We start from the raw sequence: 27,221 nt of genomic DNA on the forward strand, positions 1-27,221 counted from the left end.
TTCAACTGTGGGAGAAGGTTGCCAACTATAAACCTGTCCTCCCCTCTGTGGAGCAGCCAGGGGAACTCCAGGGGACAGAAAAAGAATCAGAAGGGAGAGAGAGAGAGATGTGTAGAAGTCCAGGGAGAAGTAAGTGCATTGTGATGTCGGGTTGGCTGTTCCCTGCATTCACCCTTCTCTTTCATCTTCTTCCACGGGCAGCTCAAGTCTCACTCACTCCTCCATGAAGCCGGACTTCCCTGCAGCCTCAGCTCACATTCCCCTGAACTAACGATGCCCACACCTCTTGTCTTTTCCCTTAATATGGTGTCTGTCTAGCTCAGACTAGGTCCCTCATGGACTCTTAACAGCCTGATCCATAAAACTGGGTTCCTCTCCCTAAGGTCTCAAAGCAGATTCAACATGATGGATGATACAGAGGATGAGCTAGCATGGCATGCTAGCCGAGGGGTGAGGCTCAAACACCACAGTTCTTATGATCCCTCTTAGGCACTGGGTCTTGCCACTTGGCTGGCCATAAACATTCTAAGTTCTCTCAGAATATGGTTCTTGCACTTGGCCTGCATCAGAATTCCATTGGGCTTGTTAAAATAGAGTGCCCAACTGCCCCTGTACCCCCATGAGTTTCTCCCTCCCTCCATAAGAACTGTATTTCTCTTCTTTCCTTGGGTGATCCTAATGCTGTGGGTCTGGATTCTTGGGAAGGGCTTCCTTCCACCTCACCCAGGCTAACTGGCCACTCGATCTTCTCCCCTAGCTGAGCTGCAGCTACAAAAAGTCTATATTTAAGTTTTGCATCACCATGTGGTTTTCTTCCCTCATCTTACTAAAACCTATTCCATGCCATATTTCAAAGACACTTATTTCCCAACCAGTTTTTAAAATTCACCCTCGTTTTCTATTCTCAAAGAGCAAGAGTGCTGCCAGGCATGGTAGGTAATCCCAGCAGCTTGGGAGGCTGAGGCAGGAGGATTACAAGTTCAAAGCCAGCCTTAGCAAAAGCAAGGTTCTAAGTAACTCACTGAGACCCTGTCTCTAAATAAAATACAAAATAGAGCTTTGGATGTGTATCAGCAGTCAAGTGCCACTGAGTTCAATTCCTGGTACCCCTCCCCATCCCCTGAAAAAAGCAGGAGTGCTCCCTCTTTCCTACATTAACAGATCTCCTTTCCCATTCTAATGTTCTTCACTTATCTACCATTTCATGGAAGATTACCTCAAAATGCCCTTAAGAGAGTTAAAAGTAACATTTCCCTCCAGACCAAAGTCGAGTTGAAATAATTTGTTGTGGAAAGTATAATTTCAAAAAAAAAGAATGAGGAAGTGACTTACAAATTAAAAAAAAAAAATCCCAAACACTTATGAAGCATGCTAAAAATAAGAATAAAGAATAATACTAGGGATGTAATGAAGGGCCAGGGCAAGGAGGGCTGATGTGGGCAGAAAGAATCACACATGCCGAGTAGAAGTAAAATGGGATCCTGAGACACTAGAGAAAATGGATAAGACACAGCAGCAAGATTCAGAAGCCATGGCTGCCAAAAAATCTGTCATATAGCAAGAACTGCATTTAAAGATGATGGGTCCACAAGCCAGGATCACTGGCAGACCACCAGAAGGTGGAAAAAGGCAAGGAAGGGTACTCCCCCTGCAGGTTTCAGAAGGGAACTTCCAGTATCCAGATTTGAGGGGACAAGGAACATTTGCTGTCATAAGTGAGAAAGAAGAGAAAAGAAAGGGAGAGAAGGGAGGAAGAAAGGAAGAAAGGAAACAAATGGAAGAAGAAATTGTTGTCATAAAGCTAGTAAGAGACATCTGTAAAATTACTTGGGGAAAATAAGCCCTCATCAATGACAGAGTGAAACTGGAGTCTCTCAATCTGTTTCATATTTTCCCATCAGTGCCTCTGCTTGCAAATTGGGTACCATCAATTTAGTTGGCCTTTATTATTTTTGCTTTATTAATTATTTGTATAAATTGCCTGAAGTTTGGGACAGATGCAATAGCAAAAACTGTGAAGGCAACTTCTTCACACTGTTACCTGGGGGTGGACTAATGAATAAACATATATATTGTTTAATATCAAAAAGATATTCTATTGGGTATTGTTTGAAGAAGAGTTTTTCTAAGTAATTTTAGAAATCACCATAACACTAACGCACCATAAAAAGGGAGTGGAGAAAAACTGATGACTAATAACTATGCTTATAAGTGGTACTCTTGTGAGAAACACACACACACAGCAAAATCACTACCTAACGGCCACTTGAATCCTGTAGAGTGGTTAGCCTAAAGACAATGAAAAGTAACACCATGGTTTTCCCATAGAGCTCTCCTTGCCCACGTCCAGCCTGCCTTGGTAATGTGCATCTGCTTGTAACAATGACAAGACCAGCAGCAGAGTCCATCATTTGGGGAAACTTGTGTAGAATTGTTCCTAGCCTTATCCAAAGTCAACAGACTACACAGCCAGTAAATTAAACGTTTTACACACAAACCACCTGTCTAACTCACAATTATGGTGGCCCAAAATAACTTGGCTTTATTGGCCAGAAAACACTCACCTCAGCAAAACCCACCAATACCCAAAATAACCTACATGATATACTAAGGCTCAGTCTTAGGACTTTAGCATCAGTTGGAAGAACTTGGAAGTTGGATGCCATCTTCTGGGGAGGCAAAGCACCCCCTCCCCCACCTTTTCCTGCCCTTCCTGAAAGAACACCCCTCCCCACCACCTCTTCCATTTTACTTAGGTTTAGAGACATCTATGCCACCATCAAATTTTACCAGTGCTTTTCTATTAGGATTCTTCTGAATTTCAAAACCGAATTAATTTTTTCCCCTCTAGCATAGAATGTAATGAAAGTACAAATAACTGAAATGAAAATAATCACTCATCCCCAAGATAGCTATGGTTAACATTTGGTTGCTTTTTTCTTTATAGTCTTTTTTTAAAGAAAGTTTTAAGATATACATACAGATTCTTAGCATAGTGATGCCTGTGACAATCTGTGAAGTTCCAAGGCCTTCATTATTAAAAATGGAGCTGGTAAGGGTATTTGATGTCTGGGTTATTTATTGAATCTTAAGTGTCTACTTCTCTCTTATGGGTATTTTTCTTCATGACCATAAACTGGACATTTTTAAGGTGAAAACCAAAAGATACATGTACAACAGAACTTCTTACATGTTAAAGAAAAGCACATATATCACCCCATTGTCCTATGAACACACTCACTTTATCTTCAACAGATTTAAGACAAGTTTTCTCCTACATCTTTATGTTCATTTCAACAATTATGTTACACCATGCTAATTCCACTCTGATTGTCAGCACCTGAGTCTCTACAAGGCACTAACTTTCTTATCTGTAAAATGGGGATGTGAATAATAGTCATCACTCATTCAGCAGTTGGCATTGAGATGCTCGTATGGATAATGCAAGTAAAGTCTGAGAACAGCACCCAGAACAGACTGAAGACTTGGGAAATGTGGGCTGTTATGATGAGTCTCCTTATTGTCACCTTAATCTGTTATTCATCTACAGGTAGATATAACCATTAGCAATCATGATCTTTTAAGATATTGGCAAATCTAAAAGCAAACTTGCTTACAAGGAGATTTCAAAAGCTGCAACTTTCAGAATTTAAAGAACTATTCCTAAGGAAGACACATCTCTACTCCCCAGGGCAGGAGGAGAGGGAGAACCCTGAAGGTGTTTGGTTGGGGGGGGGGGGGGAGCATGGCGGGGAGGCCCAGGAAGCAGTGGAGGTGGAATAATCTGTAGCTCAAATAAGCTTGGAGGAGATAAAGGGCTAGAGTGATCGAATGCACAAGAAAATCCCAGCAAGGCACCAAGGAATTGGTGAAAAGGTCATTCCATTTTGTGTGTGCTCCCCTCCCATCTACCCTACACCCTATTATCAGCACAACTTAGTGGAGAAATACAACCCAGGGACTTTGTCTTCTATATACTATTTGTTTCTACCTCTGGAGTTTTTCTACTTTGCATTACCCCATGTGGTCCATTCTTTGCTCACTGCTCACACAGAGACAGACAGACACAGACTGATCTAGGTTCTCTGTTCATGTAGGATTGGAAGGGAAACCTTAATCCCCATTTGTATGTGAAAAATCCTCCACAGGCTGTCACCTTCATGATGGGTTCTGCTGCAGACTCTATTGTGTGCCTCCCATAAGTCAGACTCCTCTTAACTCACATATTTTCACTTTGGTCTGCCTGAAAGTCAGTCCACCAAGCCCAGTCCATGAGCACATGAACACCAGGGCTGGTCTCAGGCATCTCAATAAATCAGTTTCTGCATGATTATCACAGTAGAGGTTCTCATCTATAAGGGACTTGTTCCTAGGGAGATAACATTCTCACTTGCTTCTTCATGCTCAAATGTATCCATAGACTTCTGTGAAAGCCACCAACCATGGACTCACAGAATGTCTTATCTACCATCACAATATTCCTCACAGGATCACTTCTGATGAGGGAACTCACTTTACAGCGATGAAGTGCAGTAATGGGCCCATGCTCATGGAATTCATTTATCTTTCCATACTTCCCATCATCCTGAAGCTTGGTAGAACTGTGGCTGGGTGTGGTGGCACATGCCAATCATCCCAGAGACTCAGGAGGCGGAGGCAAGAGGACTGCAAGTTTTGAGGCCAGAGTCAGTAATTTAGCGAGACCCTAAGCAACTTGGTAAGACCCTGTCTCAAAACAAAAAATAAAAAGGGCTGGGGATGTAGCTCAGTGGTTGAGCACCCCTGTGTTCAATCTCTGATACTCAAAACAAAACAAAAAACTGTGGAATGGCTTTCTGAAGACTCAGTGAGAGTTCCAATTAAGTGGCAATATTTTTCATGGCTCTCTAGAAGGCTGTATATACTCTGAATCAGTGTCCAATATATGGCACTATTTCTCCCATAGCCAGGATTCAGGGTTCCAGGAATCAAGGGATGGAGCTGTGGTTAGCACCACACACCATTGCCACTCCTAGTGACCCATTATTTTTCCCATTGCCTTATGCTCTGCTGTCTAAGGCTCTTAGTTTCAGAGGTAAGAGTGATTCCATCAGTAGAAATAACAATGATTTAGCTGAATGGGAAGTTAAAGCAGCCACCAGTTCCTTTGGACTCCTCAATGCCTGAGCCAACAGGTAAAGAAGGGAGTCATGCTGATGACTGAGATGACTGGTGTAGAGAGCAGGGGAAAGCGGACTAAAGGTAAGGAAGAGTGCATCTGGAACACAGGAGTTCCCTTTAGGCATCTCTCAGTATTACCATGCCCTGTGATTAAGGTCAATGGAAAACTGCAACAACTCAAACCAGGCAGCACTACAATGGCCCAGATCCTTCAACAATGAAGGTCTGGGTCACTTCACCAGGTGAAGAATTATGACCAGCTGAGGTTCCTGCTGAAAGCCAGAGGAATACAGAGAGGCTAGAACAGAGTTATAAATGGCAGCTATGATCACATGACCAGTTACAGAAACGAGGACTGTAAATGTCATAGTATTTCCTCCTTATTTTGCCATGAACATGCTTGTGTGTCTACATACATATACACACAAAATCAACACTTTTGTTTACTTTCCTTTCTTATTGCCTTAACAAATAATATAATTTCTATCAGTGTGTAAGTGATATTAATTTTACATCACAGTATTAAAGTTATGGGATATCAGGGGGAGAAAATATTACTCAAGGACTTTTCATACTTCACTGGGGATGAGATTCTTGTGTTTTTAATTGTTAACAGGATAGAAGGATCATGTTTCTTGGAATTATGACCTTGTTTTATTTATTTAGAGATTAAATATGGTTTAAAGACATGCAAATGGGTGCCAAGTTGATAACAGGTGGGTGTGTGATGGTTATTTTATCTGTCAGCTTGACGGGAATAAGTGAGACAGACATTATTTCTGGGGGTGTTAGTGAGGCTGTTTATGGCAGAGATTAGCATTTGAATTGATAGATTATATAAAGAAGGCAGTCCCTCACTACTGAGGGTGGCTGTTATCCAATCTGTAGAGGGTCAAATTGAACAAAACGGTAGAGGCAGGTGAATTTACTCTCTGAGTTGGAACAGCGACCCACTCCTGCCTTCAGATGTCAGAGTTCCTGATTTGTGGTCTTTGGACCTAAACTGGATCATAACAGTGACATTTCTGGGTCAACAGCCTACACAAGGAAGGTGGTGAGGCTTCTTGGTCTCCATAATTGCAAAAACCAAACTATTATTTTCTCTTTCTCTGAGTGTGTGTGTGTGAGAGAGAGAGAGAGCCCCCTCACAGTCAGCCCTCCACATATTTATGGGTTCCATATATATGTATTCAACCAAACACGGATCAGAACTACTAAAAAAAATGTATCCGTACTGAACACATGCAGACTTTCACTTTCTTGTCATATTTCCCCAACCAATAAAACATATAACAAGTGTATTTAATAGGACGTAAATTGTATTAAGTATTATAAGTAACCTAGAAGTGATGCAAAGTATATGGGAGGATTGTGTAGGTTATATGCAAATACTACATAAGGTGCTTGAGTATCCAGAGTTTGGTATTCATGGGTATCCTGGAACCAATTCTCTGTGACTCCCAAGGGATGATTCTATATGTCTTTAGGGCTAAACCGTAAGACGGATTAAAATACCCTTAAAAAAAACAAAAAACAAACAAACAAAAAACCCTTTGTTATCTTTCCATGCTTTGAAATTGTTCAGAAACATACATTTAGCAATGGTCTAATTTCTCATTATAAGACTACTAAATTAACTTTCTCAGGGCCTGGGGATATAGCTTAGTGATAGATTGCTTGCCTAGCATTTGTGAAGCCCTGGGTTCCATCCCCAACACTGAAATATCAAACAAACAAAAAATAGCTTTCCCGGTATGCAACTCTGACAGTAGATGCAGCACAGATTTTTGAAGTGGCACAACCACAGAGCTCATTTTCCTCTCCCTCCCTTCTTTCCTTTTCCTCTCTCTTACTTTCTAATTTGTTCTGTAAGAGGTGGAAGGAACCTTATCCAAGGAAACTTCCTTAAAGGCACAGCTGCCTCTCTGCAACCTCCCTAATCCTGAGCTCTGGGTTAGACACTGCATCATAGCAAAACTATAAGGCAAAGGCTTAAATCTGAGCCTCCTTGTGGAGGCACTAAGCCTGCCTGCTGGGACTTGGGGAGAGTCTTCCAGTTAGCAGCAGTGGTTTCTCTGAAGTGGCCAAGGAGCAGCAGCTCCAAGTGTCTCAACTACACCGGGCTGGTTTAAGAGCAGCCACACTGGTTGAAGTGTTCCCAGACGACACCACAGCTTATTTACTTCTGTGTTTCATCATCACATGGAAATGTAATCTGCAGGGGCTGGAAGAGAAAATGACCTTTCCCTTGTCATCCAGGGCCATGGCTCAATGCGCTGTCTGAGGCAGCTCTGAGCCCATTGGTCAGAGTCGTGCCTGGCCAGCCAGCACCAGTGGCTCTGTCTGGGAGGTGGTAGCTGGGGCAGGCCTGGGGGCCTGGCTGGGCTGTCCCAGAGGCACTGAGACATCTGTGGACAGCTCTGGGACATATGCAGAAGCAGACACAGCTGTGGTGACTCCTACCTTTGCCTAGGACCACCCACGCCAGCAGCCCCTGGCTGCTGTGAAATGGTGAGAGGTGCTCCACAGGTGTTGGGCATTTCACATTTATGAGGACATATTTGAAGAGACATCTCAAAGATGATAAGCACAATTACTTCATATTGGATGAAAAAGGAAGAAGACAGAAATAGCCCAGCCATCCTTCAGGAGGGGATATGAAGGAGAAAATTAAACATTTTATTTAAGGCTAATTTGACAACAAAAGAGCTTAACTTTTTTTCCTGATCTTTTAAAATGAGGGGTTGAATTACTTCCTCTCTCTACTTTAACTAAATTGAGGAAAACAAACTGACAAAGCTACAAAGATCTATGGAAATCAGCAAGAGACAGAGGCTGAGGGCCAGGGGCCTGACAGGGGTCCAGAGGGGACCTGCAGTGTTGATAGCTGTCCATATGGAGCAGCTACGCCATAACCTGCACTCGGTGTCACGCAGGCAAACTGATGTTGTTTTCTCTCTCTTTCTCAAAAACAGAAATCAGATGAATTTTAATGCACAATCACCTGCGTTTCAAAGTGTGACCATTTTTATAATAAATATTTGTGGAGCGCTGTTCTAAATTGTTCTAAATATTTTATATGTATCTGCATGTGCAATTCTCGAAACCACTTTTCCTTTCAATCGAAAGAAATTCTGGCACAGAGAGGTCAAGCAAGTTGCCTGGGGTCATCTAGGAAAAGAGCCAAGAACTGAGTGAAGCAGCCTGACTCTAGCCTGCTCTCCTGTTCCTCATGTTATACTTCAGTGCACAAGGCTGTGATTCCTCAGCATCCTTTCTATACCCTCCCTGTACCCTGGAGAGCAGCCCAGTTTTCCAGAAGTGGACCCTGATCATTCAAACATAGCAATCTCATCCTTCCTGCAGTTTACTGGTCTGTGCATGTGTAAGTGCTTCCTCAGCCACAGTGACTGGTTCAAAGAGCTCACATGTGACTTATTTTGGGTTAATCAGTTGACCCAACCTCTAGAGATGAAGACACAAGAACCTATAACCCAGCATGAATTGTCCCCTACCCCATATAAAGCACACTTATTGATTCACTAGCCACCCCGTTTCTGGGTATATATCACAAAGAATTGAAAGCAGGGTCTCAAAGAGACCTTGTGTTCTTTCCAGCATTATTCATGACAACCAAGAGGTGGAAAAATCTTAAATGTTAATCAGTGGATGAGTGGATAATAAAAATGTGGTATATACAGGCAATGGAATGTTATTCAGCCTTGAAAAGGAAAGGGATTCTGTCACATGCTACCATATGAATGACTCTTGAGGACATCATAATAAGGAAATGAATCAATCACCAAAAAATGAACTGTGTATGGTTTCCATTTACCTGAGGTATGAAGTCATCAAACTCCTCGGAACAAAAAGTGGAATTGTGGTTGCCATTGATTGGGGAAAGGGGCAGAGGGAACTTGTGGTTTAATGGGTATAGAGTATCAGGTTTAGAAGATGACAAAGAGCTGGAGATCTGTCACACAACAATGTAAATATACTTAATACAACTGAACTATTTGAAATGGTTAATATTGAACTTTTTTATTATAATTATTGTTATTATTTTTATGGTACTGGGGATTGAACCCAGGAACCCTCTATCACTGAGCTAAATTCCCAGTCCTTTGTAATTTTTATTTCGAGATAGGGTCTTGCAAAATTCTGAGATTGGCCTCCAACTTGGGATCCTCTTGCTCAGCCTCCTGAGTAGCTGGGATTACAAGCATGTGAAACTGCACCCTGGCATTTTAGTTTATTTAAAAAATATGATAGGAAAAAGCAATACTAGATGGTTTAGCAGCTTTTTCAAAAAATATAAGAAGGCTTGCCAGGGTCAAGTAAAACAAGGCTCAGTGAAACACAAAGGCTGTTAGGTCTTGGAGCAGAGTCTCTGGAACCCATCAGACTGGAAGGTCTGCAGCACAATCTCTGGTTAATGGTTAATATTTGGGCTCCATTTCCTCAGAAGCCCTATTAGCTGGGAGAAAACCAGTGACAACACGGCAAACTGTAAGATAGATAGAATTCATTATACTAGAATGGTGTGAGTAACTGTGATTTCAGGCAGAACATTTGGAACTCCATACATATAAAAGATCTTTACAGCACTCTAACACACACACACACACACACACACACACACACACACACACAGAGGATAAAGAGAAACTAAATGATGAATGCTGGGTTTATTATGAATGATCTCCAATATTTCAGATGTAGCTAGAACACAAGACAGGTTTCCTTTGTGTGTGTGCATGCACACACCTGGGTGTAAGTGTGTACAAGTATTTGCAAGTGCTTAAGAGATCCATGTGAAGGCTAAGAGGCACAAGGGGAAATGGAGAGAGACAAGAAACAGGAACACTTGATCCTGGCCCTGTGTAGAAAAGGGCAGCCCTAGCTCATCCACAGTGGAGGTGTGTCTCATGGGAATTCTTGGCTTTGCCCGAGCTGGCAGAGATGAGAATGAGAAATAAGCTCAGGAGTCTTATCGGGACTACAGCTACTACATAAATTGTGGGGCAAAGATAGCATTAATCATTGGGGCAAAGACAGGATGCACATAGGACAGGTGGTCACATCATGGGCAGGACAGCTAAGTCCATGAATGACTCAGTACTGGAGGTTTAGAAGAGGCAGTATGCAGGCATTGAGTGGGGCTGGAGCCCCAGTGTCAGAGTCTGGTGCTAGTCTGCTTCTGCTTGGATAAATCATATGGTCTCCAGGCTCTGTCATCTCCATAGCAACCTGGTGATAATACACAGCAGTTGTTATGACTGAATTGTGCTCCCCAAACTCACAGTTTGAGGTCTGAACCTCCAGTAAATTCAGAATGTAACATTACATGGGTAGGGTCTTTAAAGAAATGACTGAGTTAAAATAAGGCCATGAGGGTGGTCCCTTATCCAATATAATTGGTGTCCTTAGAGCAAGAAGAGATCAAAACACAGATGTCCACAGAGGGAAGATCCTGTGAAGATATAAGAAGATGCTGACTGTGAGCCAACCAGAAAGGTCTTAGAAAAAGTCAATCCTGCCGATGCCTTAATCTTGAACTTCCAGCCTCCATATCTAGGAGGGAATAAAATGTCTGTTGTCTGAGCCACTTGTAGTATTTTATCTGTAATATGTTATGGTAGCCCAAGCAAGCCATCAGTGCTTGAAGAAAACATTAAAGTAATTAAATAGACTTAGCACAGTGTCTGGTCTCAAGGGGCATTAATGTGTGGGGACTACCAGAGTCTTTTGGGCATCTCTGACCTCCGTTCTGGTGTCAGGCCACTTCTTCCTGGTGTTTCTGCTCAGCCCCACATTTGCTGTTAGCAGAGGTTTTAATAAACAGTTCAGGTAGTGGCTACTGACTCAGTGAGGTGAGCTTCTCACGTGACAGGGGACCACTGCCCACAGTTCCAACAACAAGGTCCTCCATGTTCTCCTCCCTCTGTGGACACAGTGAAGGCTCCTGGGAAAGTGACAGCAGACCCTGTGTGAAAGCCTGGTAGCAGCTGCCTATTTACTGAGCAGGACACAGAGAAAGAAGCAGGTAGAGTAGAAGTTAAGCAAGTGTGCAGGGACAGACTGGCAAGGGGTGAGTCCTGGCTTAAGGATTAACTTGCTTTTGGCCTCAGACTCATTTCTTAATGTCTCTGTGCCCTAGTTTTCTCATTTGTAAAATAAGGAAGATAACAGCGCTGACCTCATAGGATTGTGATACACATTCAAGGGGTTAAACCATTAAAAGCACAGGAGACAGTTTTAGCTATTATCACCTCTTGCTTTCACCCTGTCTGTGATTAAACTATGAAGACCAAAAGCCCTCTCCCTCTCCAACCACACTTTCCTTGCAACCCCATAAAGATAGCATGGGCACAGAGGCCTGTCTCCTCTCTGCAGGTGTTTTCTGACTTGGACAGCCAGATGGATGCTCGTGGAAGTTCATGATTGAAGATGGGTGACGGAGTCTGGAGTTCACTAATATGGTAGTACAGGGCTTCTGACCTATCCACTATTCATTTTGATAGTTTGAGTTTGTTCTCCTTAATTTTTAAGTCTCTTCCCAGTGGTAAATTAGGCACCAAAAAAGGAGCATGGCAATGATTTCTGGGAGGGCTAAGTAGTCAAGTTCAGTCTCTGCAAAGTCTGCCAATCCATAAGCCAAATACCAGGTACAGGAATATCTTGTGTGCATGTGAGTGGAGCTGAACTTGCAGCGCCAAGCATACCACACAGTGTGCTTATACCTTTTCATGTGCATGCCTGCACACATTTTACATATATACCCGTGTTTGCACATGTTGTGTGTATACACATGCACACGTGTGCACATCCATGTGTGCATGTGTGTGCACTGCACACATGTATGCACATGTGCTATATGCATGTGTGTGTGCACACTTGGTGTACACATGCATCTACGCATTGTCTGTGTATAAATGTATATAGGAACACTGAATGTAGGTACGCTTGCATCTACACACAATGGACACATGTACACAAGTACCATATGTGCAACTGATGTGTGCGTGTGTGTGTGTAGATGGATATATGAACACAGACACACACACACACACACACACACACACATCCCCTTTTAAATCCACTAGCAACAGTGGGTGGAGAGTCTGCCAATCTAAGCAGATTTAGCTGTGTGATTTTAGGTAAGTCACTAGATTCTTCTGGCCTCGTTTTCCCCTATTTGTAAATTGAGAGGGCTCACACCCTATGATTGTGGTCACCCAGCATGCTTCTCCTGTTACCGACTGCTGCATAACACAAGCATATCAGCAAAACCTTGATGTTTGCTTATTCGTACCTTTGTGTCCGGTCTCTTCAATGCTGTCCATCAACAGGATAACCAGGGCTCCCCCTGGTGGTTAAAACACGCAGGTAGAGCCACTTGTTACTTTTTAAGGGACGATCCATTCCCTTCAACAAGCCACTCCGTTTAGCTTCCTGCAAACCCAGTCCAGAAAGAGTGAGGGTTCACAGGGAGCTGGCCCACTGCTGTGGAGTTTGGGAGGACACTGTCCTGGCTCCTGCCCCTGACTATCCCCAGATGGGCAGCCAGTTCTCCAGTGAGCTGTTTCCAAACCGGTCAGGGCAGAAAAGGAGGTGAGATGATGTAGGTTTAAAAAACATAATCATGCCTCTTCAGCAGTACAAAATGATGCTGTTGAGAACAGTCTTTTGTTTCCTCTGGAAAACTTGGACTGGGGGACAAGCATCAGTGTTGTGCATATGAACTCATGTGCCCACATTTTCATTTCACAAATAATGCTTTCAGACTACTGCTAAGACTATAAACATGCCAGGGCCAGTTTTTCTTCTCCCTTAGATCAATATGCAACTTCATCATTCAGGTCCTCAGTTTTAATCACTTAACACTGCACATTTAAACAATTCCAGTTAGCTATAATGGGGCTTTACTTCTCATATCGTTTAGAATTTGTCATTAAAAAGTATATTTTGCTAACTTTTACTATTAGATGCATAGTACTATCACAAGTTAGTATATATAGTTGCATATGTTTATTTGTACATAAAACATATACACACAGATTAAAACCAGTTACAAATGACAAAAGGAATTTTGAAGGTGATGGATGGTTTATTATCCTGATTGTGGGTGATACATGTGTTAAAATTTATTATAGACTTTCTCTGTACATATGCACTTTTTTGGTGTGTAAAGCTACTAAAGAAATAAAATATAGAACACAAAGCCTTCTAATTCCCATCAATCTCCTTCCTACTCTTCAACTTGCAATATGAAATGGGGATGTATAATTTCACAACTAGACACTAAAAGTCTCAATTTAAAACCATTTAATATGATTTTATATTCACTAAACTGAATTAACTTGGTCTTCACACATAATATTTCTGTCAGTAAACCCAAAGGCTCCAAAGGTAGGCCAAGTGTCCAGTGAGTGACAGCACGTCATGCTGTCCTGGAGCACACAGACCGTGATGGGAAAGTGCTGAAGAGAGACCACCAAATGCAGAAGGGCATGCCTTTCCCAGCCCTGTGGAGAACACCACTGTGGGCACAGAGTGGAGTCTACCTGTCCAAGACTGAGTGGGAGAAAGAAATGACTGAGAGGGAAGTTGCCAATGAAATGCTACAGGGCCTGAGCAGCAAACTCCAAAGAGAGAAACAGGCTAGAGATAAAGATATTTCACCAAGAGCTACCTTTTCCCCTGTTGGAACTATGTCTCTATCCATTTGTGCTTTATTTTCAAGTTCTGTTCACTTAATGGTCACAACTATGAGACATCATCTTTTTTCCCCTTAATTCTCTCATTGTAAAGACAATAGCCCAAGAGTAATGGGCTTCAGCATCATTCTTGGGCCATGGGCACTGGTGGGTTCCACAGTGCTTGGAGAGTGCCCAGTCCATGTGCAGGGGCCTTCCACTGCCAGCCATATTTATGGCACCCCTGAAGGAACCTGAGCCTACAGGAAAGGCTCTCTACACCTTTCATTAGGAACCAGCACTGCAAGTCAAATCTGACTTTTAATATTGGCAAAATTACTGGGCAAAGAGGATATGTCTATGGGTCGCATATGCTGATCTGCCATTCATTTTCATCTTTTGATTTAGAATTTGTGCAATGTAGGAAATCTTTACATTCTTTGATCCCACTTTTCATTCACATGAAACACAGGAGGATATATTTGCTCTTAAACCCTCATCTCTCACGTGTCAAAGAAGAGTGATATAAATTCGTTCTTCCATTTTGATTCAGGTTTTGTGTTTTCGTAATTGTTATTTCCTCCCTTAAGCCCTACAACAGATATGCCAACCTGCAAATCTGTCCAATCTAAATAATCTCAAAGCTCCAATCTCCTTTTTGGTTGCTCCTCTCACCTTTTTCTTTTCTTTTTTTTTTCCTTTACTAAAGAATACAAGTAGATATGGCCTTCTGACTTTTACACAGCTTCTTTTGTAGTAATAAACATTTATTATTTTATTAGGAAGATGAGAAAGGAAAAACATTTAAAGGATAGGATAAATGAAGTAATGACAGATTAAAGGATAGGATAAATGAAGTAATGACAAATCACCCAACTTCTAGTAAAGAGAGTTATTTGGCATAGGGGTTACCAATCTTGTGTTGCTATTGGTGACAGATACAGCATAAAGTCTCAAAATACACAGTTAACCTGTGAGCCTCATTTTATTTAGTGTGCAGAGCTTCACTTTTCCCTTAAGTGTTGGAGTTTGCCTTTTGTTGTCTTACCATGGTGACTGGCAAGGGGCAAAACTATTTTAAGATATTTTTTGTGCTCTACATTTCTTGGGTGGAATGGTGGACTACTCCTCACACACACACATATACACACCTCAGAGGGAGACAAGAGGCCACTGTTCCATGGGGGATTAATTCCTGGACCTAGACGATTTGTAATTGTTTATGATGACTGCAGACACCTTGAACCCTTGTTTAGAGGGCTTGCAATTCTTTGTGTCACTTTCAGAAGATGTAATCCTATCCCTATTGTAGAAGAGTTGTTTTGGTATGGGAAATGTTAGTTGCATGTAGAAATGTTTCGAATCCGATTATATGAGCTATGAAAATTGTGAACAAACTGTGTCATATTATGGATCCAAATTAACATGAAAACTGTGAAAATTAGCAGCTGATAAGCACCACAACACAGATGCAATGTGTGATTGATATAATCAGTGCTAAAATGAAATACCAGTGAGCGAACAGTTTTAAGGTTTCTCCAAATCATTTCATCTATGGAACAAGGAGTGTTTAAAACACAAACATACGAACTGGAGTGCAGTTTAGAAATTACAACACTGTGTTCGGCTGACATGGTCTCTATGCTTCATATGTAGGCATTTTGGCCAATTGTACTTAAAAATAATATATAGTTGATTTTACTTTTACCTTAGTGTTAGCTATAGAATGGGTATTCCCCAGGGGATTTTTTTATACCATGAACTTCCATGAATACAGGCCAGTCATGAGGTCTGCTTAACATCTATGTCTCTTGTTAGTAAATAGAAACTACTATCTTTCTGGATACCATGTGCAATAATAAGAAGAAAAGAAACCAACAGTCAGTTGACTTATCAGCAGAAGAAATGACCGATAATTAGGAATGAGAAGCTTTCTGAAATGCAAGTGTGTTGAGAAAAAAAAAAAGTTTTCTGAATTAGTTTGCTTCCTAAAAGATGCTAATGCTGGTTAACACAGTGCCATGCATATGTTGACCTATAAGCACTGATCATTGAACTGCCCTGAATTTTACCAAACTGCAATTGGATCATCAGGTGACATATCACAGAGAGAAGTCAGGTATTGTCAAAGACTAGCCACCCATGTTTCTAGTGAACTTCATAATCATGTAAATGGAGGGCCATAGTCAAATAATAGTTGGTATGTAAACTGAACTAGTTCTGTTTAATTGTTTTCTCCCACATATCTATAGCCTCTATGTTCAATGGAGTATTTTTTTTTTTTTTGCATCATACTTTCTGCCTCTAATAATTTGATGAGCATTATCACCCTTCCTTGGTGACATCTCTTGTCTTGAGATTTTCTGCTGCCATCTCTCCTCAGCATAATAGCTGTTTCTTACATAAATGCTTATTGCTATAATTATATACAATCTACTACCATCTTTAACGTCTGGGTCATAAATCCTGATGCTTTCCTCAACACTTAGGTAAACATAACCTTTTCTTGTTTAGACTTTCCCCGCTCAATGATTTGAGCTCAAATGATTTGAGCTCTAATGACTGCTACTCGTCAGACAAAAGTCCTTTATTTCAGTGAAAAAACTTGTTCCTGATAAGCAATTTCTGTTTTTCACCAACACATGACACTAAATTAATCATGTATACTTCTATCTTTTATTTCTTTATTATTCATACTAATATAAGCTGCAATAATTCCTCTAGTAGTCAGCTAACATCTTCATTGTGATCAGACAGACAGGAGTCCTACAAGTAAAATATAAATTCTTTTGAGCATTTAGAAAAATTCTTTTGGAAAGAAACATGACAAGTCAATCCAGTTCAAATGTGCCTTTGCATAATAATGGCAGTTAATCAAAGCAAGCAAGAGTGATTTATCTTTTCTGTGAGACCCTGAGTCCTCACACATGTTACTCCTACCTACTCTCCGAGGACTGCTGAGGTTACTGTTCTCTGTAACTAGGTCAGTTTTCTTGAGATTAAGAGAGATCATGCATCCAAGGAAGAGCTGTCAGTACCCCTACACAGACAAGCTGGTACACCCTTGGGCACCTTTCCCACCTGAACAAACCTTCTGACCAGCAGTTAGGAAATGGAACCCATCATTTCTTTTTATCCACCCATATCAGGAGCCATTGATAAGTAAAATCCATGTATTTGGTATTCATTCTTATTTTCCCCAAAGTTGGCATGAAATCTAGCACCAAGTAGGTACTCAATTAGTGTTTGGTGAGTAAATGAATGAATAATGAATTGAAGAAGTGAAACACACCCCTCCTTTTTCTTTATGAAAACTGTCCAAATGGTGAAGTACACAGGAATAGGAAAATCAAAACAACACAGAGAAGTTGGGCCCTTTGTATCCCTGAATGGGTATATATATTGCACGTTGTGAGTTCCCATGGGTTGTATTTATAGTTTGTATGTTTAGGTACTTGGTTGTACCATGTGGATAGAATATTTCAATTTTACCCAAACAGATGACACAATCTACTTTTAAGAAAAATGAAGACTAAATTCTGGAAAAGAATATCTACTAAGAAGAATAAGAATTGATAATTATTTAAAATGAAGCAATGTATCTATATTGAACAGATCTATGTACCAATGAATGTCAGACAGGTCAATATTATCAACCTAGAATTTACATTAAAAAGTCTTTACCAAGAAATATGAACCTCAGTCAAACAAATCTCTGCAATTTATGCCTTTATATGTAAATTCTAAAGAAAGTAAATTGAGGGTGTACAAATGAGCTATTTTATCCTGAAAGGTGGAAAAATGATAGCAGCATCAGAGCCAGGACAGCAGAGACACCAGGAAAGGTCAGGGTCAGGAGGAGGCCTGTCCATCAGAAGCGCTTGGCATGAGTAGGGAATGATGCACAGCAATAAACTGCAGGGGGAAATAGATGGCAAAATATGAACACAAACTTGTGGAGAAACAAATGTGTGCCATTGTCATTCATCTTCAAGCCCCTGGAGATTTAACACTGCATAGAGAGCATTATATCAATCACAGCATATTATCATTGTTTTCCCATTTCCTTTTAGTTTCTTTCTAGATTCATTGTTACAAGGGCCTATTGATCCAGCATATAGAATTCTGTCTCCTGAAACAACTATATCATAATTATCACTTAACCCAGTGTAAGTCTTTCAGGTTATTAAATAATATTCTTTGGATTTGATATGAAACCTTAAAGCTCTTACAGACAGAGATATCCACGAGTTGGTAGACAAAAAACATTTTTTACTTGTTGAAATGAAGTCTATGTTGCTTGGAGAATTCTATGGAAAAATAGATAACATTGCTTCCTAATGCCCTCAGTATCAGATCAATGTACCCCACACTAATTATGTGACACCGAGCAGGGCTCAAGCATAAACTTTGAGACTACTATTGATTTACTGGGTTGGAGACAGATATCACCTGCAAGTGCATGTTGAGATTCACTGTTTTTAAGGAGCAAGGTCTTCTTCAGTCCTGCTATTTTTGACTGGTCCGTGGTATAAGGAAAGCATCATCACACAGAAATGGCATTAAGTCCCTAAAGGTCTGGGGACATAATGAATAAAATAAAGAAGGACTGTGCCTAAATTCACAGCACTGCATACAAATCCCTAAGACACACAGGTTATAGGAATATTGTCAGTAGGGAGATGCTTGGTTCTTGAGCCCTTGCTATTTTAACTTGTATAAAAAAAGTAATAATAAAAACTTTGAATCATATTTGAAAAATCATGATGCCCATGTCTTATTTCTGGGAAGGATTTAAGTTTATATGAACCTAGGAAGAAATTCTTATAACTCTTGATATTTAAACAAAAAAAGGTTTTGTGCCTAACTTGACTTTATGCTGCAAGTTAAAGCTTCGAGAGACACAGACGTCGAGTGGAATTATTTTTGTCAACTTAAAGTTTGGTTGATTTATGAAAATCAAAGAAAAACTTGTCCTTAATTTAAACAATTTTACTGCTTTGCAACACTTCTATTTCTATTTGTTACTCCTTTGCAGTGACAGCTAGTAAATAGTAACTAGTCAAATGGAAAAATGTGTAAGAATAAGTCTCACTAATGAAAAAGATGGGAGTCACAAAATTTACAACTAATAAGAAAATACAGAATTATGTGTAATCAACTGATTCTAACAGAATACTTTCATTAATTCTTGTGAAATTTTTTATATATAGCCAACCTGTTATTACAATTGACAAATAAGTGTAGCTTCAACATGAATGCAGATCAATAAATTAGTTTATGTTAAGGAGTAGGATGAAAATAAGACCAGGAGATAGATGTTGGAACTTTACTCATTTGTCAATAACATGAAAACTCTGTAAAATCCATACTGGTTTTTTAAAAAAAATTGAAGAACAATTCTCCAGTGTTTTTGTGCTATTCATACTGCATAGGCTACAGGTATGAAATGATTCTAATATAGTTAATCTACATCATTAACATTTCCCAATCTCTCCTTTACATCTAGACAATTAAAAAACAATCAAGTCTTGCTTTGTAACTTTTGTCAATTTCTTCATCCATGGTTAATTTCCTGCTATAGATGTCAGTCACTGAATATAGTAATATTATACTTTATATCAGTAGCACATGGTTACTAACAGCCCTTAGTATTTTCACTGACATGTAGTATTGAACCATATACATTCAAATATGTGAATTATGTCAAAAATATGGAAATAGTAAAATGTAGTAAAATAATTTGAAAATGGTGAGGTTTTAGTATTTGCTATTTTTGTTTTTAATATTTTTATTATTAATATTTTAGAAACTTACATGATGTCCTTTTAACAATGATCCTGTTTAGCAATTGGCTTGCAAAATTCCTAAAATTTTAACAATCTGCTTTCATGAGCTGGCATAGTGCAGGTCTATTCCAGGAGTTTTCACTAAGTTCTTTAATTCTTTCTTAAGTTAGGGACACAGTGCCTTAAAAATAAAGGGGTCAATAAGAAATGAGGAAAAATAAATAAATTCTTTATGTTTCTTTTAAAAAGTTATATACAGATTGATTATAGTTTTCATTGCTTCCTAAGTAGCATCCAAACTTTAGTGCATAGTAGGTGAATCTGATTATTTTGATGGCCCCAGATTAACACGCTACAAATTCAGTTCCTCTTTTTCTAATGCCCTTCCTTCTAAGTAGGTTATGACTGCTCCCAATTTCCTGACATTTTATGAAAAGGCCCACTTGCTCATGATCTACTTCTTGCTTCCCTGGATGTTCACCTTTTCCCATAGCATCAGAAGAGCTTCATGGCTGGCTCTCTTGCCGGGCAGTGAAGTGGCAGATAAACACTAGACAGGACCAAGAGACCTTCCCGGACTTGCTCTGATCTCCACACACTTTTAGAGCTTCGAGCATGCTTCCGAGGACACATGGTCCCACAGAGTTGTGTTTGTGTCACAGCTTTTTTAAACTGGTTTTTGTTTGTTTTGTTTTTTCAGTGCTTTGCCACTGAGCCACATGCCCCAGGCCTTTTTTATTTTTTATTTTGAGGCAGGGTCACTCTCACTAAGTTGCTGAGGCTAGCCTTGAACTTGAGATCCTCTTGTTTCATCTTCTCTACCTGCTGGGATTACAGGTATGCACCACTGTACTCAGCAATTGTTTTGTTTTGAAACAGGGAAAGTGTTGAGTTTGGGTTCAAATTTTAGAATAAGATCTTAGGTAATCTAAGAGGGCTGGACCAAGTTTAAGAACATTTGCCAAATCCCTGCTCTGTCTTCTCTCATTTTATTCTCTCTGTTTAGGAAACCCATGTCTATTCACTGATCCTTAGTGAGCATCTGGTCCTAGAGAACAAAGTTTGATTGGACACTATGCCATTAAACTACCTAGGTGAGGCCTAAATTTTTCTAGTTCTTAGTTCTGCTTGGTCACTTCTTTAAAGAGTGAATTATTATTATTATTAATTTTCACTGATTGAATTCAAATTATCATCTTCGAATTTAAAAATGGCAGCTCCTTTCTCCCATCTTATTTTCCTATTTTAGAATTTCTTTAAAGTTCTTTAGACTGGAACACCTGTTTGCAAATTTAAAATAAATCAGCAGGAAACAGCATGATGATTGTCAGTGTTAGCTGACAGGAGAAAATGACCTATCTCTTCTCTATGCCTGCACAATCCTTTCTCAATTTCTCAACAAATGTATAGCCAAAGATTTATTTGTTCAAGCCTGGTATAGGGAAATATGTAAGAAAATGACAGTTATTGGATAGTTCAATTTTTAAAATTTAAAGCAAAACCAAGATCTGCAATTTGAGCTCCGTATGCATTGATTTTTAAATCCCCAGGGTCCTCTGATAGGCATAAGTAATTGACAATTTGTTAATAGCCTAATTATAATCAGAACTATAAATCTTGTAAACAAACAATTCAATGCAATTAATAGGATAGGTTCCATTATTGTGATTCACAATGAATGTTCATCTGAAATCAAATGTCAGCACAAGGCAAGGTGATTAGAAAGTTATGGGGCAAGATCCAAATGCACATAATTCTATTAGTTTTAACATGCATAAAAGGCACTTATATACATGATTAGATATCTAAAGTTTAGTATGAAAGCTTATTAACAAGAAGCAAGCAGAGAGCCATTACTGTGTTGTTCTTAAAATTGTGCTGAGAAACCTCACATGCAGTTCTGAAGCCCAACAAGGATGACCTTTGTGCCACAAGACTGAGAGATTACATAGCTTAATCATCTTCTTCCACATAAGCAAAACATAAAAAGGGTTTACCAACTCAATCTACAGGTTGTCTTGACCAGGGAGAAGTGGGCTGCATGAACCACACAAAAGGAACCTCAATGCTACAGAAGCCAAGGCACAGAGCCAGGGCTTGATTTTTGGCCACATACAACTTCACACTTGCCCTAAAGTAACTTTAAAAAGGCTGCAGAATTCTATCATAAACTCACTCTGGAAGACCCAAAATTATGCTTGTGACAGAAGAAGTAATTTTAAATGAGATCCAGGGTTCTTAAGCCTCCTAAGTTGAACATGGAACTTCATCAACACTATTTTGTTATCTTTTTATTACTAAGATTATCAAGAAACCAGGCCTTTAGTCTCTAGATACTAACTGAGCATACGGTTAGTAGTTCCCCCCATCCAAGACCTCCAGTGGATTCCTGAAAACACAGATAGTACTGAACTCTATAAATATTTTGGCTCATTCTTACCCCTGAGCTTAGCATCCTCAGCATATGGTATGTTTTCTTTTCTTATTCAGTCAAGAATTTTTACCTTTACACTTAAAAGAAGGATATCTGAAATGCCAGCATATTTACTCTTGCACTCTGGGGCATTACTAAGTAAAATAAGGGTGACTTGGGCACAAGCACTGTGATGCCCTGGCTACTACATTACTAGTGGATGGGTAGCATTTACAGCGTGGAGAGGGTAGACAAAGGGTTAATTCCTGTCCTGGGGAGGATGGAGTTGGATGGTGGGCAATCTTATCACATTACTAGAATAGTGCACAATTTAAGAAACATGAATTGTTTATTTCTGGACTCCGCCACTTACTATTTTCCAACAGTGGTTGACTGGGTAAAGGACACTACGGAAGATGAAACTGAGAGTAAGGAGGATCATTGTATCTTAATCCTAGGAGAAATTTCTGCAGTTTCTCTGGTCTGTAAAAGCAAAAAATGAGAATTGTGGGTGGAGTTCAGGCCTGCACTGAAATTGTCCCTCAAGAAGAACATTTCTCTGGTAATTTCAGAACTTGGCTCTACTGTCCTTGAGCCCAGCTGTCCACCTGCTCTTCACTGTTGGCATACTCCCCTTCTCTGTACCTATTTATGACAAAGCTTTTGATTTCCAGACTAAACCAAACTGGAGGCTCTCATCTGGTGTGGTGGACTCTGCTGGCTGTGAGCACAGCGTGCCATTTCTCACACTTCAATTAACGCTGCTCCAGTGTTGACCACCTCAGGAAGAACTGACCCCATCCCCACCTGTCAACATGGACCTGGCTTACCTAAGGTAACTCCATTCTTGTCAGGAATTGGGTCAGTGGATGGCCCAGTTGTGGTCAATGAGACCACATTGAGAGGAGAAACCTTTCAGTGGAATTTCTGGGAGAGATTTCCTTCTTACTATGAGATGATTAGAAGAGATAGTCTCTGAAAATTGTGGTGTCTGGATGTGACACAGAACAGTCACAGATTCCCTTCTTCCATCTTGAGGAGGAAGCCAACCTTGAAGACAACATGAGAGAAAACAGAAAGAACCTAGATCCTTGATGACCAATGTAGGCTTCAGATTCAACTCATATTGAAGTCGTCTCCACTCTGGGATTCTTGGTGCATATAAGACATTCCTTTACTGTTGAAATAGGTTTCTTTTACTTGGAACTTGTGTTGGTTATCTGTTGTTGCAAAATAAATTACCCTAACATGTGGAGGCTTAAAATAAGCATATATCATCTCATGGGTCCTATAGGTCTGGATGCTGGGAACAGCTTAGCTGGGGCCTCTGATCCACGTCTCCTATAAGGCAGCAATCAAGGCATCCACCAGAGCTCTAATCTCCTCTGAGTGATCTGCTTGCGTCCTAACTTGAGCGACTGCTGGCAGGACTCCATCCACAGGGTCAGTAGATTGAGGGTCTCAGTTCCTCACTGGCCTTTGACTCAGGCTTTCTTAGTTCCTCGCCATGTGGGACTCCAGATAACAGACCCAACATGACATCTGACTTTCATCAGAGTAAGCAAATAAGAGGGGGTGCCCAAAATGGAAGCCACAGTCTCTCTCTCATTATCTTGGAGTGACAAGTGACATCCTACTACTCTATCACATTGAATTCCTTAGACAAGAGTCACTAAGGCCAGTGTTCAAGGGGAGAGGGCTGTACAACAGGGTCAATATGGAAGGTAGGGGTTATTGGGAGTCATTTTACAGGTGCCAACCATACAACTGAGGAATTAAGAACCAACTAAAGAAGAAAGAAGCAAATTTTGGTATGCCGAATTCTACTGAACTCTTCACATTTTTCTCAATATAACTATAATGGGTCTTTGTAATATTGAGTCTATTAAAGGCATTCTATAGATAGATCCAAAATCCTGGTACTGGATGCCTTTCAGCCTTAAACACATTTCAGTTTAATGAACTTGAATGGAATAGCACATATAACTATAATTTGATATTTAAAAATTCACATAGTGAGACATATTCCAGCACATTTCTTTGCTGAATACATACTATGTGTCAGGCACCAGTCTGAATGACAGATACAAATAGGAGTAAGACTCAAAGCCTCCAAGCACCTTAAAAACATGGAAAAGGCACATAACTGTGCATGTAATACAGAATGATAAATAAAAGATAAATGCCTAGAAGAATAAAAGAAATTCAGAACGGGGAGAATTGGCAGGCTTGTCAAAGATGGTTTCCTGAGATGCAGCAGAGTATGCACAGAGTCTGCTTGACTGTGGCTGAAGCATATATTCCGGCTGGGTCAGTCTAGGGTGGGCTGGAGAACAAGTTATGGACAGGTGGTCTCTGACAGTCAAACACATATTAGTGCCTGGTTACTCTATCTCTTCTATAGCTCCCGAGTACAAAATACAAAATATACATTTGTTCAAAAGTCCCAGACATGGGCTGAGGATGTAGCTCAGTTGGTAAAGTGCTTGCCTTGCAAGCACTGAGGCCCTGGGTTCAATCCCCAGCACCACAAAAAAAAAAAAAAAAAAAAAAAAAAAAGTCCCAGACATATGTGGCACTGAACACATGAACACACCAACTTCTCCATTTTTACTTTGGTTTCAGGTAAGTGTGTTTTTTATGACTATGGATCAAGTAGTACTGATAATGATTTAGCATTGAAATGGGACTGAGGGGTTGTCCTCAGCTGAGTACTTAAGAAGGCTGGCAGAAGGCTGTCCCCATGAGAAATGGCAGGCAGTGGCACAGGGGCATGCCAGCAAACACGTCAGAATTGGTACTGGGTCAGGGAGGATTTGAAGGAACACCTGGAACAGACAGGTACACGGCAGGAGAGGCAAAATGCAGGGTGGAGTTCCGAGGAGTGACTTCATAGTTTCCATCACCTTCTAACACCTGTACACAAATGTGTTCTCTACTAGCTCTCTGCATCTTTGCTGTACGAAGGTCAGCTGTGCTGACTGGTTTCGAGAAAGTGCATTTTCTTTTCTAACAACTTAAGTGGTACAGATCAGAATGGATACACGAAAGCAACAGGTATTCCCTGGGAGTTCTAGCATAGCGCAAGAAAAGTGCAGGTGACAAATGGAGCGAGACTGAGGGTCTAAAGTCCTTTAAAGAGAAATCCTACTGGATCACTTATGGTAGGACTTACATGAGACCTTTAATGTGGGATTCCTGCTGGATTGCCGGCCTTCATGGTATTTCAGGGCAAGTTCCCACTAGGAACACAGCACCTCTTTTATCAGGAACACAGGTTTAAAATTAAATTTAAGAGGAGACATGGAAGAGTCTGTAGCTGGCATACACATTTTTCTATAGCACTTTCACTCAGCCAAAAATGGCTGGAAGCTTGACTGGACAAATGACATGGACACAATTCACACCTGACTGTTTGTTTATGTGTCACTCACCTATATCTCCCTCAAGAGAGGCGAAAGGAGTCCAAAGATTTCAGCACTTTATGAAAAATAAATAATTACTTAAATAATTAATAAAATGAACACAAAGGATTCATTTTCCTGAACTACTCTTAAGTCCTGAATCAAAGAAGGCAAGTTGCATTCTGCCTGGTTGGGCAGGCCATCCCAGTTTTTATGCTGTATACAATGGGCAGGCTAGTTCCACTAATTAGGTAAGAAAAAAGTTCCAGGTTGTTCGTATGAAATTCTAATTCACAGCAACCAGGACACAGGGGCAGGGAGAAGAAGGGGAAGCTTTAGTTGAACCCCAGCTCCTCTAAGCTGCTGGACCACATTCAGAGTGGGACACTGCCTGCTAAAGCCTAATGGGGCCTCCTCTGTCTGGATCTCTTGTTCTCCATTCTATTATGAGCATCTCTGTGGGTATTAGAAGAAGGAGGAGGGGAAAGGTGAATTGTGACACAGAAGGCAAAGGACGTCCCACATGACAGGTACCCAGACAGGGAAATGAACTCAGGCAGAGAGCTGTCAGTGGGCAAAGTGGGAAGATGGGGTCCCAAGGCAAGAAGAAAGAGAGATTGGTCTTTCACTTGCTACTTCGTTCTGTTCTCCACTCAGACCTCTTCGAGAATCTGATGGCAGGTGGGAAATGTCTTCACAGCACCCCAGATGCAGGAGAAAGCTTCCTCAAATAGAGAGAGGCTGGGGAGGAAGCTGGCACCTGTGAGTCTGCATGACGTCAGGTGTGGGAATATGTTTTAGGTCTTATGCTGGGCTGCTCCATCCCACACAGACCACAAGCTATGGATCCTGTAGCTGACTCTCGATTGCCAGGGGGCTGCACTGAGCTCTACTGTTTTCATTCAACAACTTCTCCCTCACTTATCCCCCAGAAGGAGATGCTACAGGTGAGGACAGCAGCCACAGAAGTGGCCACGGAAAGCACAAGGCCTCAGTGTGGGGGACTTAAAACGTCACTCTTTTCAGAGATGAAATAATTCTGGAGTCGGCTATACCACAGCTGTCATCTCTCTGACTGGTATGTCTAATTAATCCTAAATTGTTGAATACCCTATAACAATTCATTTGCATTCAGAAGCATGTCCAATGTCAAGATGATCAAAAGTATTTGAAGGGTGTAAAATAAGTATTTGTGGAGAAAGATAAAATAAATCAGGATTTTTTTTTGCCTAGAGAAAGTGATAAGTAATCCAACAATTATCTTTTCCACCCAGAAGCCAGCAGACAGCTAGAGTTAGTCGTCACTTCCATATAAGACAGAAAAAGATAAGATAGTGTAATGGCAGAGAAGTATGAACTTTCTCACCAGAGGGTTGTGCAAATTTAGGTGGTCACTAATCATCTGTTCACTGGGCTACAGCCATGTGACACCACACTTTTTGGAATGTAAAGTCCAGGTGCTGGCTTTAAAAGGAAGTGACACCACATGGCTGAGAAATACTAAAGGGGGACAAACACAGGCCTGACATGCAGGTGATACCATCTGAAAAAAAAAAATATATATATATATATATATTTAAGTGTATAAAACTATTACCCACCTGGAGGCAGAATGCTGTATATAGTGCTTATTAAAGTTCAAAAGAAATCCCAAGAAACAGAAAAATCCCATCTCAGGGTGTGCTAGGATATAGATGCAAAATAGAACTATAATTCTGGCTTTTGAAGGACTCAAATAGTTTCCCCTTCTGGTTCC

General features: G+C 40.5%; 1 protein-coding gene across 12 annotated transcripts in view; it reads right to left on the reverse strand.

Moving 5' to 3' along the window:
* Positions 1 to 27,221, reverse strand: part of COBL (cordon-bleu WH2 repeat protein) — a 264,580-nt gene that overhangs the window by 48,439 nt on the left and 188,920 nt on the right. For 2 of the 12 annotated variants that reach the window (XM_079150319.1, XM_079150318.1), the window contains one exon: positions 17,572 to 17,774. The exons of the other annotated variants lie outside the window; for them this stretch is intronic. In XM_079150319.1, the coding sequence (XP_079006445.1) occupies positions 17,731 to 17,774 (44 nt within the window). In that variant the 3' untranslated portion in view covers positions 17,572 to 17,730. Of the gene's footprint in view, positions 1 to 17,571; positions 17,775 to 27,221 lie in introns of those variants that run through there. 12 annotated transcript variants of the gene reach the window in all.

Source organism: Sciurus vulgaris (assembly GCF_902686455.1).
Source record: "Sciurus vulgaris genome assembly, chromosome: 8".
NCBI lineage: Eukaryota > Metazoa > Chordata > Mammalia > Rodentia > Sciuridae > Sciurus > Sciurus vulgaris.